Source organism: Brachyistius frenatus, unplaced genomic scaffold, assembly GCF_029030835.1.
Source record: "Brachyistius frenatus isolate BFR_SWC_R1_liver_20210118 unplaced genomic scaffold, ASM2903083v1 Contig_35, whole genome shotgun sequence".
NCBI lineage: Eukaryota > Metazoa > Chordata > Actinopteri > Embiotocidae > Brachyistius > Brachyistius frenatus.
Window position 1 is genome coordinate 176,251 of NW_027210634.1, and position 13,959 is coordinate 190,209.

A 13,959-nucleotide genomic window follows, 5' to 3' on the forward strand; every position below is an offset into this window, starting at 1 on the left:
TAAAAGTGGACCTGAAGCGGACCCCGGGGGTCAGTGTCACCGTCATTAGCACGACGTCTTATTCATTCTTCCATGAGAATCCCGGCAGTGGCCAATTCTTCTGCCTGCACGCTGCCTACATAAGCTCCTGGCAGTTCATTACACGCAACACTGGTTATCATTTTAATTACAGAGGTGCTTATTATAATCCCACTGGGTCCGCCTGTTTGCATGCTTGTTAAAGTATTGCCTATTATCCTCTGTACTGTTTCCACACCCAGGCAGCTGCTCTCCCAAACCTGAAGCAACACAAACTGCCCTTCCACAGCACACAGCATGCGAGACACAATAAAACCCATGTAAAGTGCGTGTGTATGTGTGTGTGTGTGTGGGGGGGGAGGGGGAGTTTGCAATGGCAGCTTTTTACTTTTTCATGAAAACATTTTTATTGCTCAAGTGTATGTATGCACGCATGTACATTAAACAATATGAAAAGCAAGTGAGAAATAAAAACATGGAATGAAAGCATTATTACAGTGAAAGTGACTTAACAAGTAGTGACGGTCAAAGAATCACACACATTGTACAGGATGATGCAACACGGAGATTCGGGTTCGCCAAACTAATGCACAATCTTTATGCATTTGTCAGCACCAACAGCCAAAGATGTGTCGCAATGTGATCTTTCACAACACAAGGGTTTTTTTTTAAATCGAAGTCGATCTTTACGACTATGGAGCGCTTTGTATGTTCGAGGCCACTCAGCTTTTATTCTACTGCAGAGCGAGACATACAGGGAAGAAGATTACCGCATCCAATCTCTCTCCAGGCAAAGTACGCCATCACTTTTTACCTGAACTCAAAGTGTTCACTCGTTTAAAGCGAGATCTCCATTAAACAGGGAACAACTTCAAACTTAACAGGGCAGTGTTAAGAATAATTTTTTAATTCCTTTGGTGTCTGCAAACAATGTGCATCTTTACAACACTAAAACGCTTAAAATACCTACCAGACTCAAAACTAAAAACAAACAAAATTGAATAAAACTTGTCATGTGTAGAAGTACCAATTTCACAGTAAATAGTTAGTGAGAGGAACAATTTTTACACTGGAGACAAAGACAGAGGCACAAATTACAGAACTGATAGGACGACAAAAAAAAAAGAAAGATGGCCGACCGATCAAACAATACAGGGAGAGAAAATGAGTCCAAGACGAAGAGAGAAATCACCCAGATTAAATGCTTGCAGTGGCATATAAAATAATGGTTAGGAAAGGGAAAACATACAAACTACATTTAAAAATAGTGACTGTCACTCACTCGGAATATTGTGGAAACCAATAACAAAAACAAAACATATCAATAGAAATCAACAATCATTAAAACTATCTTACTAAATACCAAAAGTACATTATTTCCTGTTTTTTTTTCATGAATTAATAAGGTAATAGGACTGCTTGAACGGAACACTTGTGTGCACTTCCTCCTACTTCAAACTGCGCGCTGAAGCTCTACAGTATCTGCATGTTGAGGCACTTGGAAAGACGATGATTGAACTGTGTGTAGCATATTATGTACATTTGTTCTGCTTGTGGGCTTGTAAATCACACTCCTTCCAAAATGAACCCGCGCTTTGACCTCACAGATCGAAAACGGGAGTCAAACTAGCCGTTTCTTCAAGCTACGTACTGAAACTGAAAACACCACGGTCAACATGATCTTTTTCTTAACGAGCGCGAGTGATTATTCAAAACGCATAGCGGTACACTCAAACAGATCATGACGTGGCCATGATAACATTAGTTACTGATTCCAGATCAGTATTTCGCCTCAAAGACGCAGAGGAAATGGCCTGTAATCTCTGGCACCTGATCTAAAGCGAGACGTTGACCAAGATTAGCCCGACAGGAAACCATGCAGGACCACTGAGGACAGTGCAAAAAAAAAAAAGACACAAAAACACACACACACACACGCACGCACGCACACAAACTGTTTCTTTTCCTTGTGCTTCTTCAAAAGCGTTGTACTCTCACGTCGTTACACTGAAAGCGTCCCAGAAAGGAAACAGATCAACACGGAGGGAAGAGCAACCCTGTGGTGAATTCTTTGAGTCTTCCCTTAAAATTTAACCACAAAACACACACTACAAAAATTTGACTTATCAAGCTGATTACATGTAAAACTATCACTGCTACATTTTAATTAAGGAAAAAAAATAAAATAATAATAATTAAGAGGAATACAAATATTCACAGTCAAACATCATTTAGTGAGTTTTGGGCTCAAGTCTTCCAAATAACAGAAACCTCGCACACGTCACAACATAACTTCCCCGACCACTGGTGTCACATTAACACGACACTCCACATGTTAGTCCACGCAACCGCTGATGGTCCCTCTGCTCTGCGAGCAGGTCTGGAAGCCGACATCGACACTTAAGGCAGGCTAGCGATGTCCCGCTTCGGAGGGGGTCCGTCGGGCTTGCAGGGAGAGCTGTTGGCTTTGTCTTCGAAAATTAAAACTCTGTGGCGAGAGAGAGAGAGAGAGAGAGAGAGAGAGAGAGAGAGAGAGAGAGAGAGAGGAGTCAGGAAGTGGTGAAAAAGTGAAACATAATATTCTACATAATTCACATTCTCATCCGCATCTCATCCCTTTGCGATTCAAATCATTTTAAACTGGTGGTTGTGTAGATCCTTGCTCAGATATTTTCTGGATTTGTTTTGTGGCAGGTGCAGAGTTCGGGGTGATTTCTGGGGCTGCATTAGTGAGTTGTTAAATTGATTCCAGTTTAATAACGAGGGCAAACTTCACGGTTGCTTTGGTGTGATGTAATACGCCTGCAGTAGTAACACTGGTTGACGTCACCAATGGCTGTATCCTATATAAGCCAAGTTGAAGTCCTAAATTAGCTGGTTTTATACGGCCCAAAAAAATGATCAATTCACTGTCATGGGACAAAGAAAAGCAGCAACATCCTGAAAGTCAGAAACTAGTACAAAACTAATTAATCACTTTTTTTTTTCAAGTGAAATGAAACAGATACAAATAGACACAAAGAGAATTGGCTTCGTGCCTTCAGCACCATGGAGAGAGGCATGAAGTCAGTGAAATGTCTATCTAAATTTAAATTAGGGAGACAGAAGGTAAATAAAAGGTTGTAAAAGAGGTGAAAGAAAAAGGTAAAGAAAAATCGGAGGGTAAGTAGAGCCACACTTACAGTCATGGTATGAAGTGGCGGTGCACTAAGTGAAAGGAAAAGAATGAAGGGAAACCGCAGAGGGAATGAGGGGAACAGCGGTTAAAGGCAAAGTGAGTGAGCTGACAGGAGCTATTCAGAGCGAATGCCTGTCTTTAATTTCCTTTTTTGGAGAAGTCTGCAAAGCTCCACTAAGCCCATAAGGAGCAATGATCCCGACGAGGAAACCGGCACTCAGCGACTCCGGCCAATCTCTCTGGCAACCGCTCTCACTCACTTATTGATACCGCCTCTGCCCCCCAGTGCTGCATGTCAGGTCACCACTGATATTCATCAATTAACCACCGTTGATTCAAAGATCAATCCGATAGATGTCCTGTTTTTGAAAATAAATGAGTTACTGACTGGCTGCACAAAGGCCGTGCAGCATGACCAGAGTATCACTGAAAAAAAGCTGAATTTTGCTTCGTGTAAAGCCTCAAACCACCAACAGATTTCGTGTCAAGATCGCTCACCGTCTGCCTCGCCTGTCATTCCAAATCTTGGTCAAACACACCACAACGACTGCGAGTCCTTTTGTACTTGGGGGGTATTGCTTCTAATGCTGACTGAGCCCAATTGTGCAGCCTGACCTCAATCATTTTTTCCTCTAATTGCAACTAAATCAATTGTTTTGCTGCCAAATGCTTTGAATGGCACCATTCTAAAGCAGTTTTGTTTTCCTGGACTTCTCGCTCCCCTCGCAGACAGAAATCAGCCGCAGAAATCAGAGGCGTTGTGGGCCTTCGCTGCTATCAGCAGGTCCAGGAAGCTGCCAGTTACAGATAAGAAAAACCACGGAGATGCTCTCTGTATGCAGACAAATTCACAGACGACAATTACTAACTTTTCATCAGAAGAAGCAACATATCACATGTACGTCGCAACATATTACACGTATGTCGCAACATATTACATGTACGTCGCAAAATCAAAATACTGATACCAAATCTGTGTAGTAAAACGAATGAGATTTTACCTTCTCTTTAAACACTCACTATGTCCAAAATAAAATATGATGACTGACGTGCCTTTCTCTGGGTGAAAATATTACCAATATTAATCTCCCTAGAGTACCGTAAGTAATAAGTGACCGACTGGACATGACATGCCGGGAGGGAGTGACGTATGTATAAATAGCAGCTGTGGGATTACAGGATACACTTTTTGAAAAGTTATACATTTCCTGTGCTTGGTGTTGTTGGGATTATGAGATTTGTCCAGTGAGGGGTCCAGCCAGCTTAGTCCTGCAGAGCTGATATGCAGCAGCAGCAGCAACCATACGGGCTCTGGCTTCTGCATGCTGACCCAGTGCAGGGCTGCTTTAAAAGGCTTACACCGGCTACACTAACCCAATTTAACACGGACAGGAATATATCACCACAGCCACCAGAGAACACAGAAAAACTATAATCAATACATTCAAAAAGACATAATTTCTAGTGTGAAATGACAATTTCTTGACAGAATTTCAATGTTTTCGGTTGCACTACGTGACCGTCAGTGACTAATAAGCCTATTATTAGTTACCTAAGCACATGATCCCAGCTAAAGGCAAGGATGAGTTGACTATGGATAGGCTACATAGATAGGTTTTGTTGCCAAGGCGATTAACTACCAAATGCATTATCGCTACCCAACTGGCTGACGCAGCACACGACACGCACGTCCTCCCTCGGAGACACATGAACACACACAATGAAGCGGCAGGTGCTTTTTTGCAGACAGTCTGCAGATACGCTGCATGTGATAGACAACGTCGCACACACCGCACGCAGACACACAGCGGTGTACTTACAGTTTGAGCACCGCCGAGCGCTTGCCCAGCATCATCTTGACAAAGTCCCTGTAGTCGATAGTGTTGCTGCTGCTGCCGCCCGTCACCTCCATGATCATCTTTTTCAACTCCAAGTGGGTCTTGGGCACCCCGAGCTTCTCCATCATCCGCTTCAGACCCATCAGATCTGAGACAAGGTGGAGTCGACAATCACATCCACGATCAGCTTTTTTGTATACGTATCCAAGTTTGAGTCTGTCTTTCTCATTTCATTTCAACAACATTTGGATGAGGCACTCCACCAGTTCAAAGTTCAGTCTATTCATTATTAGGAGCGCTAGTCAGCCTCTGAAAAAAAAAAAAAAAAAAAAAAAAGGAGTGTAATGTGTGCGTTGGCACTGGAGACAGCTGACTGATGTCCAATTCTGATGATGTCATCAGAATTGCTTTAAAAACCTGCTTTATATGGTGGAGCATTTAGGAGCAGGGGATGCTCTAATGAAAGATGCTTTTGAATTGCATTATGGGAAATAAAGGCTCTAGAGTGTTGGGACCATGGCCTATACTTGGGATTAAAAATGTAAATGCCACTGCGTTGACTACTCTTTATTTTTAATCTGTCTCATGTATGAGTCTCGAGTTATTGGAAGTAAATGACTAAATAACCGTCAGAAAAAAAAAAATCTTAAAACAACATTAGTAAAAGAAAACTCTGAATATTGTACACCTGGGTCCCGTTTTCCATCTTATTTTTGCTGACTTCAAACAGGGTCATGTTTATTATGTCCATATGATCATCCCCCCTCTTGTGGTATTCACTGACCTGGGAATTTTCAAAAAGTTTAGAGTTCATGAGTTGTGACGTGTTTGCGAATGTTTCCAGAAATGTTGGAGGCCACGGAAGTTCATCTTCTGTTGTATGGTTAGTTAATATATTGTAATTTTAGTAGTATAGTTTTTTTCCCCCCCGTTATTTAATAAGACATCTGTGAAAAATTGACCAAATTTCATGGAAATCCAAAAATTAAGTGTTGAAATATTTCAAACGTTGACCACGGCGGTGGGTCAAGCATCTGAGTTTAGTACCATATTAAAGATATGTCGCCGATATACACGTTTTTTTTTTTTTAGGACAGACGGACTATATACTGTACCTTCTGTCCGACACTTTGCCTCATGAACTGAAGGGCTTTCACACGGGTGTACTTTTTCATTTTCGTTTTACGTACAGGACACATGAGCCTGCTGGAGCCCGGTGCTCACAGTGACCAGACAATACACACACAGTATTAATTACTGCTCCCTCATGTCGGCAGCGCTGACGGGTCGGCTGGCAGTTGTTATCTGGGGTGCAGCTGGTGTTTTAGAGCTGCTAATTACTCACCGATCTCTCCTTGGTCATTCAGGTCAAACTCAGCATATTTATCTGCAGAACAAAACACACACAGGAGCCTATTACGAACAGTGATGAATTCACCCTCACCTCACACATCACCACGACAACATTTTTACAAGCACCATCTCACATGTCAGCACAACAGTTAACGCACACACTGTCCAGTGAGCTCACTGTCTCGCACTCTCTGCCGACAGCCGACCGGGCAAAAAGGGAGAGACGCAAACAGCTGATCACGACAGGTGGGTTTCTGGGAGTGTGTTTTCTTTTAGCGTGGCTGAGGGTGGGAGGCGGGCGAAGTGTGGCTGAGTGGAGTTGACGTGCGAAGGCAGATTAAGGACAAAGGGTCAGGAAGTTAAAAAAGGAGTACTCGGAGTTCAAACAGCATTCAGGAAGGAGAACAAAGACGTTTGGGCTGAAAAATGTTGTGAAGCTCGGCTGCAGAGATTTCCCCTTTCAGAAGCACTCGCTCGAATTAAATCTGATCCTTCTAGCTTGGCAACACGCACACAAACTAAAGATGGTTGCCAGAAGCAAGCGATCATTAAAGTCATTTAAAGACGTTTTAAAAACATTATACTATGTCGGTGCTTTTACATCCTACTTTTTTTGTCGACACCAAATGTTATTTGTCTTTTATTAGCAAAGAGCAATGTACAGTACACGCAGGAAGTCACTTAGCATTAAAAAATTGGTCCCTAAATTTGGGCAAATACACATATTTTCTCTCTCGCCAAGGGAAGAAATAAATAAAGCTCGAGTGAGAAAACTTTTAAGCTGCCAGTTTAGCGTCAAGCTAACCAGCTAGCTTGGCTCTGTCTGAAGGTAAACAATAAACCATGTGTAACGGACAGACATGGAAAGGGTATCAAGTTACTTCAAAACGACTGCAACTAATTATTTTGTCCATAATGGATTAGTATGACAATTATTTTCTCAATCACTCCGTCTATAAAATATCAAAAAAGGTTTTCAGTTTACTATCACGACAAATAAAAGTATCAAAATCCTCACATTCGGGATGCTGGGACCAGAAATTGCCAGCAGTTTTCCTTTTGAAAAACTTTGACCATTAATTGTTTGTCAAAATAGTTGCAGTCAGATTCATTTTTCGTCACTTTATCGACGAATAGTGGAATCCTTGCAGCTCGATTCTCTTCTGACTCTTGGTAAGAAAGTGAATAAATTACTCACCGCATAACTATGTGTTTATCAGCAAATGTGTTGGCGGTCTGGTAAAACTTGAGCTAAAACGTAAAGCTTTCACATTAATAAGTCAACTTTATGTCCAACTATAGAATGCTGAGCCACAGTTTAATATTTGTACTAGAATAGTCCAGATGATTACTTGTAGTATCAAATCAATTCAAGGTAGTTTTAAAACCACACACAGCTTTGCGATTAAATAGTAAATATCAACCACTGCATTTGTATTGAATTATAAATGCACATTGTTAACATAACTGCGACTATGCAGCAGCAAAACCAGACATTTTCCCGCTTCTCCCTAAAAATCTGCCCATTCTCCTTTCGTCCAAAGCAGCACTTTAGTCAGATTACACTTGCTATTTCTGTCCCACAATGGGAGCTCTGTGTGTGTGTGTGTGTGTGTGTGTGTGTGTGTGTGTGTGTGTGTGTGTGTGTGTGTGTGTGTGTGTGTGTGTGTGTGTGTGTGTGTGTGTGTGTGTGTGTGTGTGTAGAGAGAAAGAGGGAACTGTGTGAACCCATGAGGAGTGGGACAGGACAATGCCAACCCTGTTTGTAAACTCTGAGGACTGGGCCGCCGCCTCCACACACACACACACACACACACACACACACACACACACACACACACACACACACACACACACACACACACACACACACACACACACACACACACACACAAACACAAACACAGAGGACTTTTCAAATCCACTTGTTGTAGTGCAGCATGTTGATCATCTGCGGCCACAGAAAATGGCTCAAGTGGACAAAACTCGTGTCTTCGTCATTTCCTTCTGACTCCGATTCCTTCAGCGACTGATGTGACAAAATGACAGTGGCATCAAAGCCTCAACTTTTATTGTGTTTCTTTCTGTTTTTCTTTGACATTCATACAGAGGTCTGCGATGGCGTTTTGATTTAAGTTGTTCGTTTGTGCGTTTGTCTACGAACCACTTTGGCAGCTGTCATTTTAGGGGTTTTCCATTTGGACAAGGAAAAAAAACTTGCTGATAAAAAAAAAAAAGCTGAATTAGGTGATGACTTAACTGACTTCCTCTGCCACTTTGACCTGCAGATAAACAAAGAATTTTCCCATCCCTTTAAAAGACACTGACCCTTCAATACAGGCTTCGGCTCCTTCCAAAAACAACGTGATTTCCCTTCTCCTTCCTATTTGTCTATTTGAGACTGACGAATAATAAAAAAAAAAAACAATAACCGTTGTACTCCTATGAAGTTATAAAACGCCACGACACTGAGCAAACATTGGGAAATTATAATCTGCAAAGGTTTCAAACTTGCAATATGACAGATATGGTGAGCTGCACATTGTCTCGGGGACATACAAACAGCAACAAAAAGAACGAACACATTTGACTGTAATTACCTCCTTTTTTTTTTGTTCAACCATTACACTTGATTGTGCAACACTAATATAAGTAAAAATTCCATATTTGCAGACTTTGAAATCGTAAACTAATGTGCTCTCTCCCGCCAAGCTTTCCACACACACAGGAAATTGCAATTTTTTTTTTTTAAGAGAACTGATGTCTTTAGGGTTTCATCATGGATATTGATTAGAGAGGTTTGGTGTAGCATAGCTGACGCAGCTGAGAAATCACAGGGGAAAAAAAAAAAAAAAAAAAAGTCCCTTGTAACTCCAGAACTTTTCTTGTTATCGAAGGAATTCACCGAAAGTTGTGAGACACCTTGGGCTCAGCAGAATTTCGCTGGTGTTAATCTGCCAAAATGTAAACAAATACAGGTTACAAGAAAGCAGCACTCGATGTGAAACCCCGCGGCATAACTTGGCATTTCCAAAAGTTGCAGCATAATTATCTACCAAGCAGAAGAATGACAAAGAGGAATAATAACAGTTTAACAAATGAATTCATCTGGACTTTTGTCACGCTTTTCGCTCTCTTCAAATTTTCCTAACGTGACTGAGTCTCAGATTGTCCTGATGACAAAGAGGAGGCGGGGAGTGGGAGGATGATGATGACGGAGCGTGTAACTGCAAGCAGCGGAGTGGGAGAAACCATTCATGTCATCAAACTCGAAGATATCATAATAGAAGAGCAACAATATCTCCCACTTGGGAGGAACGAAAAGAACAAAACAAGTGGCAACAAAACAACAAGTCATCATCGCTGGCAGATAACATCTAAATCAAATCTGGTGGTAACACAAGAATTCAGCTAACTCGAAAAGAGGCGCTCCACTCTGTTAGTTTGTTTCACTCGTGATCCGACAACTACAAATATTTATCGAAAAGATAAGCAGCAGAATAAAATGGTGCTTTCCTGTTCCGCAATGTAGCATAAATACATTTTCTGAACACGTTATCATTTCTGTTGTTCGTGGAGGATCCTTATTTCAGGGAAATTCACTACACTATAAAACGCTGCAGGACACCTTCCAGTAGGTTTTGGTGCAGTTATTCATCCACACCACTACCTACTAATAACTATAAAGTTTACTATAAGTTTCTAATTCACCCAAAACATATTTTCAAATTTAAATTCATCCAATTATCAAAAATTGATTGAGAAAATACTTGCTGCGGTCTTTATGAGCAAAAATATGAGTTTATTTTTGAGAGCATTTGAACTTTCTTAGACAGGAGCAGTCGAGACAGACAGGAAATGTGGAGGAAAAGCAGGGGAATAACCGTGTTTAACATGCGATAGGCGTCCTAACCTTACAGCTATATGTTTAAGAATTTACTTGGTCATGCGTTGCACTGACGTGATTCGGTTGGTCGTTAAAAGCAATGTTAAGACGCTGACCTCTGGGTCACTGGGACACTGTGGAAAAGAGCAAACCTCCCAGGACCTGGGTGTCGGGCCCTCTTTCTGTTTATATTACTGCTCCATTTCCTCCAGCAAGCCGGTAATGTAAGTAGGACACCAGATGCATATTTCTCATTTCAAGACTTAAGCCCCCTTATGAGAATAAACAGCCATAAATTACTCTAAAATACAACAAAATGAAAAAAAAAAAAAAAAACAGAATACTTTTCCTGTATGAAATGCATACGCATGTAATATTTAAGGAACGGGGAAGGAGTTCTTTGGGAAAATCGGGCAGTTTGATTTCCGTAATTAGGAAGTAGCGATGTTCTTCGTGTTCCCAGGAGCTACGAGTTTACCCAGCAAAGTTCTGAATATTGTAACAACAAGCAGAGGAACGCCCCAGCACATTCCTCCCAGGCCATGAGGACTTGGCCTTGCAAATCTTTTAGAAAATCACTGCAGTCAGTCTGTCCCGCGGAGAAAAACAATATAGGGCAAAAATAGGGGCCTGTGTGTGTGTGTGTGTGTGTGTGTGTGTGTGTGTGTGTGTGTGTGTGTGTGTGTGTGTGTGTGTGTGTGTGTGTGTGTGTGTGTGTGTGTGTGTGCGTAGCCTACTAACCAATAAACAAAGGCAGCGGATAGAACAAAAGCCAAGAAAACAAAAGAACTTTACTCTCAAAAAAAGTCAACCACACAAACGACACAAGGGAGGGAAAGACTGGATTTGCTTACTTTTAAAACCTTCCAATTTTTCGGCCAGGTCGTCTTCATCCCTGTATTTCTGGTCCTCCATGTATTCCTGAGGAGGAGGAGGAGGAGGAGAGACGGGTCAACGGAAACTGATCAGAGAGTTTTACCAGCTTTGATGAAACTGGACTCTGAGTCCATTTCTAGAGAAGAACACGCAGCAGAAAAAGCCCACACACAGATGACAACATTAAGCACGTTAATCTGACTGTGTCCTGTCAAAAAATGTCAACTTGAGAGCGATGACTCACAATCTTAAAATGTTCTTCTCCCTGGATTGTCATTACTTATCACCGTGTGCATTAATTGGGACACCTCACAGGGGTACGAAGGAGCCTGAGGGGAGCTCCTCTAATTAATTTATAATGATGCAATATGCCATGTGGGAGTCGACTTCCATCTTCACAGAAAGGAGAGAGAAGCCAGAGAGAGAGACCCAGGCTGTTCCCTGCGATGGCCTCTATCTGTCTGTCAAGCCTGTAATTAAGGGTGAAGAGGATCAACACCACAACTGGATGTTTATCAGGCACGACTGACTCAGCGGTGCTGAATCACTCCCGCAGCTCCCACGAAGGGACGTCCTTCCAAAGTCACAGTTGAAACAAGTGCGGCGGCAGCAGTTCAAGGCAGGAAATCTAGAAGTTTCACACTACGCAGGTTTAAATATGAGATTCAGATGAGCATTTTAGGGCCGAAATGAACAAAGATTTTCTTCATCAAATCATTTCTCAATTAGTTTGGCCCATTCGTTTGTAATGTGCGAGAGACTTCTGGATTTTTTTTTTTTTTTGGGGTCTGCCGATAAATCGCCAAGTATTCATACATAACACTGTACACTTCACTGTACATGAAGTATGTACGTATATAAACACAGGTTTTTGTAAGTGATCCATCAAATGTGTTTATTAAACACTTTTGACACTTGGGAGGTGGAAGCGGGATATTTCAGTTTGCAGTCCACACTGACATCAGTGCAATGAAACAGCGAACTTCCTCAGGCATTAAATAATCATAATGACTATTTCAAAAAAACACAACTATAACAATGTGCCACAGGCATCTTTTTCTGCATTAAAAAAAAAAAGTTTTCATCAAGACCAACTTTATACACCGATACAATATATTTGTGATTGGCCAATGTCAGAGGAATCGGATGGCTTTGGTGTAATGAAATAACGTAATACATCCACCACGATCACTCCCAGTTTAATGTCTTGATTGTTTGAGTCATTGTATCAGCATCTTCCCATCTGAATAACCCCCACATCAATAACACTGCTCGGATTTGAAGTTTCATCACAACAGATTCCACTAATGCAAACGCACCCATGTTAATACAATGGGATGAAATGGATGTCACAGTACCAAAAAAACAAAAAAACAACTGGATTTAATCACAGCACAGCTGTTATTTTTAGATCTAGCCGTTGAGGAAGCAGGGGTCATTTCTCTCGGGAGCAAATGAAGAATATGAAAGCTGTGGATAAAAGGGAACAGGCGAGTGTCGTGGACATAAATGTCACAGGCGCTCCCTCCTGCCGCGACCTGCTCTCCATGTGGCCGCTGAAGTGATCTGATGACAGGCGGCCAGCCCAAAAATAAAGGAGGGGGAGAAAAAAAAAAAAAAAGAGATTATACAGACGTCTCGTTAATCTGCACTGCAGTTAACAGACAACACAAGGGCCCTCGTGTTATGTTCAAAACACCTGTTTCCCATCGGAGCAGCCACAAAAACGACAACAACAACCAAAAAAAACACGCTTGAAATGCTTCCTACCAGCGATGAGCAGATCGATCTGATCGGGTCAGAGGGAATTACGCACAGAAATGTGTGGCAGCATGCAGCCATTCAACAAGTGCCACCAGACTGCGAGGGGAGGGGGGGAAATCAATAACATGCGTTTACGGTGAGCTCTCCTCTTGTGTGTGGACGGAATTTGGGGGGGTAATTAATTATTCACAGCGCCACTGAGACAGATAAACCTGAATGCCACAAATCCTGGGAGCTAAAAAGAGAAAAAAAAAACAAGGCCAATGCCAAGTCAAGTGTACGCGAGCTCATTAAATTCAAATTCCCGTGAAGTGCCGTCGGAGACGCTCGTTTCAAATAAAGGGAACACGCATACCTTGTTTACTTCTTCCAGTTTTTGCCTTTGCTGCTCCTTTAACAGCCCGAAGGCTTTCCCACCTGCAAGAAGGAAAATGTGTTTATTAGAATAAACAGCTCGTTAATATCGATACAGGCTTCGCTTCGTCGGTCGGCCTCTGATGCTCTATTGTGGAGACTCTTAAGCGTCAGCTGGCGGCAGACATGAAGCTGAACCCCCCCCCCCCGGGAAAGAGGACCAGGCTCCCCGCCGCCGTGTTATTTATTACCTTGGACATTTGAAGGCATCCCGGAATTTATCTGTGACGTATAGATCCAGAAAACGGAAAATATCCGAGCCAGAGGGCTGCAGCGACTGTCCGCCGGTGGGAACACTCCTATCAAGAGATTGGGCTCGACGGGCCACACGGCACCGGTGTCAAGACGGACGTAATAACGAGTAGGACATCCGGTGAGACCTTTCAAAATAAACTATTGACCTAGATCGACCCTGTTCACAGTCATGACAATACGTTTTGATTTTGAAGTACATTTTAAACCATCTTAATTTTACGCTGACGCACCGTACCGTGAAACATCATTAAATACGAAGTTGATGAAAAAAAAATAGCGAACTGCAACGAACAATTATTGACCTGGGAAATTCATCTCTTTTTTTTTTTTTGGAGAAATGGTTTATTAAACCAAATGTCACTAATACACACTACAGC

The 13,959-nt window shown here is 42.0% G+C and overlaps 1 protein-coding gene across 2 annotated transcripts; it reads right to left on the minus strand.

Moving 5' to 3' along the window:
* Window positions 1-904: 904 nt before the first annotated feature.
* Window positions 905-13,655, minus strand: aif1l (allograft inflammatory factor 1-like). Of its 2 annotated transcripts, XM_069700879.1 has the most exons (6): window positions 13,519-13,655; window positions 13,269-13,330; window positions 11,128-11,194; window positions 6,380-6,421; window positions 5,017-5,182; window positions 905-2,506 (listed from the first exon to the last, which is right to left on the minus strand). In XM_069700879.1, exons 1-6 carry the CDS (start codon window positions 13,535-13,537, stop codon window positions 2,419-2,421), a joined length of 444 nt encoding a protein of 147 aa, XP_069556980.1. In that variant the 5' UTR covers window positions 13,538-13,655; the 3' UTR covers window positions 905-2,418. The 2 variants fall into 2 exon arrangements, with proteins under 2 accessions (XP_069556980.1, XP_069556981.1); XM_069700880.1 differs by lacking the exons at window positions 13,269-13,330; window positions 13,519-13,655 and adding an exon at window positions 13,049-13,140.
* Between the last annotated feature and the right edge of the window lie 304 nt (window positions 13,656-13,959).

Bases quoted from the DNA above. Each gene is read 5' to 3' on its own strand.
- aif1l (XM_069700879.1), bottom strand. The intron at 6,422-11,127 runs GTAAGCAAATCC...TTTGTTCTGCAG, and splicing joins AAAATTGGAAGGTTTTAAAA to ATAAATATGCTGAGTTTGAC. The intron at 2,507-5,016 runs GTAAGTACACCG...CTCTCGCCACAG, and splicing joins CGCTCGGCGGTGCTCAAACT to AGTTTTAATTTTCGAAGACA.